At 33.0% G+C, this 5,329-nt stretch overlaps 1 protein-coding gene across 6 annotated transcripts in view; it reads right to left on the bottom strand.

The window, feature by feature from the left end:
- LOC111085262 overlaps positions 1-4,182 on the bottom strand; it is a 22,242-nt gene extending 18,060 nt beyond the window's left edge. For all 6 annotated transcript variants that reach the window (XR_002610085.1, XR_002610087.1, XR_002610088.1 and 3 more), the window contains exons 1-2: positions 3,953-4,182; positions 2,324-2,416 (exon numbers count right to left, since the gene is read on the bottom strand). Coding sequence is in view for 1 of the 6 variants with exons in the window: in XM_022382991.1 (XP_022238699.1) it covers positions 2,324-2,416; positions 3,953-4,167 (308 nt within the window). In the remaining 5 variants the exon portion in view is untranslated. The remainder of the gene's footprint in view (positions 1-2,323; positions 2,417-3,952) is intronic.
- Between the last annotated feature and the right edge of the window lie 1,147 nt (positions 4,183-5,329).

Raw genomic sequence — 5,329 nt, 5'->3', positions numbered from 1 at the left:
CTAAAAGGACGATATCTTTCTCAATCAAGTGTTTTCAGTAACATAATTATACAGAATGTATTGCTACAACATCTATGAAATAGAGAACATGTTGCTATGACACAATGACGCACACAATGCATGTCTGTAGGTTTAAATCGGCCCCCCAGTGGCACAGCGGTATGTCTGCGGACTTACAATGCTAGAAACCGGGTTTCGATACCCGTGGTGGGCAGAGCACAGATAGCCAGTTGTGTAGCTTTGTGCATAACTTCAAACAAACAAACAGGTTTAAATCGCCCTAAAAATGGCGATATCATGCAATAAATAAAAGTTATGCTTTATACAACATGTAAATAAAACGTTTATTATGTAATAACACTTTTACTAGTTTAACATTTTATACAACAAAATAATTTACACATGGCAATTTATCTCATGTTTTACAAAGGGGGACTTTCACATATGTATATAGTTAATTACCATTACTTTAACAACTGTCCATAAGATTTTAACAAATATTCTGTGACAGTACTTCTACAAGTCATCAGTGTCAAAAACATTATTTAACGTAACATGTTTGAATGATATTACAACTTACATTTTACTACATATGATTAATTACTATTACATAGTAACAACATTTATCATGAATCTTTGAGGACCACATTAGTGATGTAACATGTTCAAAACGCAGTCTAATCTGTGTTCTTTATAATTTGCGTCAATAAAAGCATACAATCATGAAACACACATACAGATTTCTACATGTAGTTTTTATTGTTCCTTCACAAGATTAACGAACCCGTATCTGATGTCAAACCTTGATACTGTTTAACATTACTTCACATGCATATAGAGAGTTATCGTAAGAACAATGACTAGACATGTAAAGCTTTCTTTAACTCAACACACACACACAGCTTACCAAGTCTGACTCATTGAATATCACTGACAGACTAGGTTAAAAAAATATACAAGTTAGAAAAACCATAAGTTGAATAAGTCTATGTGGTTTGCGAAGTAAGTACTGTGTTGCAATGTAGAAGCAGAGCAGAATTCAAAGAAATAAAAGTAAAGCGTAAATCAGCCGTGAACTTTACTTACAGTTTAAAACTGACCTTCAATATACAAATCAAGACTTCTAAAGTGTCACCCATACTCAAATATTAGGGAATATTTAAATGTTTACTCATATGACGGAGTAAATAAAACAAATATATTACACATATGTAGACAGGGAACACACCAAAAACAAGTATTTTGATCATTTATATAAAATTTACAAACAAACTGTGCGCCCCTTGTGATAAAAATTAGGACTATGATACACACGTGTGGCGCTATCTGGTGGCAAACATTGTAACTATGACCTCGTCATCTTTGGCGACATCACCCCCTCCTCTCCCGAGGCAGCCAATCAGTGTATGTGTCCTAAGTGGGGCCCTTACTACTTTTGTTTTATTGAAGTTCTTTGGTTAATGCTTAAAAATACCAATTTTAATGTTAAACAAAGCACAGACGTTGAATATGTGTGTAAATCCATGTAACGCACAACTTTAACTATATCCGAGTCACGGCAATAAAAAATATTAATTCAGATAATTCTTCCTATGTTCTATGATTTTTAGATAACGATAATTACTTAATAGGTTTTAACTTACTCTTATTTAACGATTTCATATCTAAATTTCCTATCTGCTCAAAGATATAAGTTTTGTACTTTGTAGTACTAATATTCTTCACTAGTATATTTACGATACACAGTCATTTCCAACTATGCTATGTCCTACTTTGCATCACAACTGAAATATAAAAAAAGAACAGTCAAATAATATACCAGTCTATGTTTGAATGATGAGTGATTTTTGTCTTTGAACATCCTTGGAGTTTTCTCCACCCGAAACTATCTCACCAAAGGGAGAGAGTGTCAAGATGGCACTTTAATCAGTCTTTAGAAATATTCATAATAAACGTTATTTACAAAGTGGGGAAAAGGTGAGTATATTTATAACATAGTTTAATTTCTAACGTTTTACTCTGGGACAAATATTAATTAAATTGAACTCGTTTGTCTCGTAATATTTTCTTTAGTACCAACAGTATAATACCAACTGCATAATAACTTTCATACCTCTCCAACCATATAGTAACCTTTGCCTCCCCCCCCCTCAACTGTATACTAACTTTTGCCCCATCCTGTATGTAACTCCAATTTAAGTATTGAATTGTTTAATCACACTAAAGTCATAAAAACATTTTTTCTCAGTTTGACTAGCTTCCGATGGTACCTATTTTTAAAATGATATCATGAAATAATAATGCTAACAAATGAAAAACCTACGCTTCTGATTTGACATCTGGACAAGTTTCATCGTCACTGTGCTCAGGTTGTGATCTCTCTGAGCCCATGTAGTCTGACGGACCAGAAGTAATTCTAGAAATAAATGCCAAGATGGCTGTTTTTTACTTTCTATAAATACAACAAAGTAAGAACCCTTATTGATGCTAGTTAAAATAAAAGATACAAACAGATAAATGTTATTATACAAAACACTCTACCAATTTAAAAGTTGAAATAAATAATTGTTTACTAGATAATGCTATTAGTAAATAAGTTGAAAATAGCAAATAGATATTACAAACACATTGTATATTAAAACAAAACTACACCCGAGTTTATTTGCATCGACAGGTGCTTTTGAAAAAAAAAGAGATAAATCCTTTAATCCAAAGATATTACATCACTAAAAAATCTATAATGAATTTACAACATTATTTAATTCTTTAAAATGATAATAACTATGATCGGAAAAGTTATAATTAATTTTTTAAAACACAAATTAGGGTTGTTTGTGTATTTTTGTACTACAGAGGGTTGAGTATTATTTAGTGTGTTATATTGAAACGATTTTAATTATGCAAATCAGCAAGCCACGTGACAACCACACCCGATATAAATCCGCGATGGAACAACATGTATTAATTTTTACAATGTTTTAGGGAGGGTATATAACAACCCTTTCCAACGCAAAATATTCATACATTCAGATCATAAAGATGTGTTCAGATTAGGAATTTCCAAGATAAATAATTCCTTTTTACTTTATGAGGTTGAAAAACAAAGGAATATGAATAAAGTTAAGTCGTGGTTCTCAGGACCATCCAGAAAGAGGTCTGAAACAAGTCGTACCCCACAGTAGTAAACAAATCATGTGAGAATCCACAAACATAAAGTTCATGACAAAAACTGTCCACGTCGCCTGAGCAACAGTACGCCACATAATCAAGAATCAAGTCGCGTGTACACAAGTTCTTTCCTTGACATATCTAAAGAATTAATCAGGTATTCATGCTAATCCACACGAAGACATACCTGTGAAGCCGCATAACTACAATGGATTTCTGTGTGATATGATCATTGAAGTGGGCGCTAGGAAACCGTTGCCCTGATACACTACGTGGATTATGGAAAGCGCGCATAGAGTGTGTTGCGCTTTGAACATGACAGTTTTATAATGCAACCTTGTGCAACAAAAACTTCACTGCATGACTGGAAGTGACTAGATGATCTATAATGACGAGGTGAGGCTCTAAAATAGTATAATACATCAAAACTCTGAAAATAGGCAATAACACAAAACTCTTTATATCCAATACCTGCAATTAAGATGCAACTTTCAAATAACCAAATTACTTGAACTTAGCATTTCCATAAGCACCCTGTCATAAGTATAAAATGAAAAAATAAATCCAAACAAATAGCATTTACATTATACATTGTAAAATAAACTTTAAAAACTTGCTTCCTTAACTTATAGTCTCCTGGTGGCTCGGCCATAAGTTTCAGAGTTTGTAAAGCTCGAATTGAAATTTGGATTTCCATAATGGACAAAGCGCAAATAACCCATTGATAGCTATACTTAATATTTGCCACATGTAAAGCCTTTTTTAGAGGAGAAGAAATAATTACCTTTCTTTGGAATACGGCAAGGTAGTAGGAGGTAGCTGTAATGTAGTTTTCGTTTCGTCGATTTCTGGCCAGGATTTGAAATAAGAAGGCAAATGCCAAGAGACACGAGATTTTTCACTGTTCAGGTTGTCTAACTCTGACTCCCAGGTAAAAGACTGGTATGGATAGGGGCTGGTGAATGGTAAAAGTTCTTTCATTTTAAATTTTTTGTGCATTCCTGCGTCTTCAGGTATCACCTACAGAGTAAAATACGACATTATCACGTGCATATTCAGAGTCAGAGTACACTCAAACCTCATTCGTTGAGACTACTTTTCAGTGAATGTAGTAAATAAAATAAAATCATAAATAAGTTTAGTTCCCTATTCAGATATGCTATAGTTTATCAAATTCTACGACATTGTTTCAGTTTGAATTTTGATTTTGTGTCTATTTTACTTACGTTAAATAACATTTAAAGTATACGTAGCATGAATATACTAATTTATTTCTAATGAAAAACATATATACAAATACATGGATGTCACCATATTTTATTATAGAGGCTCGTTTGTGTTTTTTGGTGCATCTTTCTTATATGCGTGTACACGTGTCAAAGCAAGAACTCGATCATGAACAAACTATGTTGAAATATATATTCATGTAAGGTTTAAAAATAACTATATATTACCTACTCATTACTTAACTGAAGTTTACGCGTAGGTCATAATTATACATATGTAAATTCCTTTTTAACAATTAATTTACACCTTATTACATAATATCAGGAAGACGTTTGAAAACATGGTGCTTAAGATGTTGGTTTCGAGATAAACATACAGGGACATTTATTTCTTTAAGACTGATCTTGCACGTCCACCATTCAGAAAAGTAAAAACTTTAACCCCACCCAATAATTTTTCATAATTATCTACTGCTGGACGGTAACTCATTCCATAAGTTAATCATCTTCTTAGCAAAATGTCTTTACTGAAGCCTAGCTTGTCTTTTTCCAAATCTTAAACTTGTATCCTTTGGTCCTAAAGTCTTCAGAATACAAAGAAAAAAATCGGAGATCTTTATCTTATCGATTACCTGGATAACCTTGTAAGCTTCAATGATATCACCACTAACCCTTCTTTTCTTAATCTATATAAATATAATAGTACTGTCTGTTGTACGTCCATGTAACTACTTAGCAGGGTGTGAATGGATCTTCACCAAAATTGGTATGGAGGTTCATTATGTCCATGTGAGGATACATACAAATTGTCAATTTAGCATTTTGCGGTTTTTATGGGCGTTTTTTACCACTACTTCACCCCCTGTAGATGGACCTTCACCAAATTAGGTGTGGAGGTTTGTTAAGTCCGTGTGGAGATACATGTAAAGATGCGG

The sequence above is a fragment of the Limulus polyphemus genome, unplaced genomic scaffold (assembly GCF_000517525.1).
Source record: "Limulus polyphemus unplaced genomic scaffold, Limulus_polyphemus-2.1.2 Scaffold299, whole genome shotgun sequence".
Lineage (NCBI taxonomy): Eukaryota > Metazoa > Arthropoda > Merostomata > Xiphosura > Limulidae > Limulus > Limulus polyphemus.
This window is presented reverse-complemented; position numbering and strand designations above follow the sequence as displayed.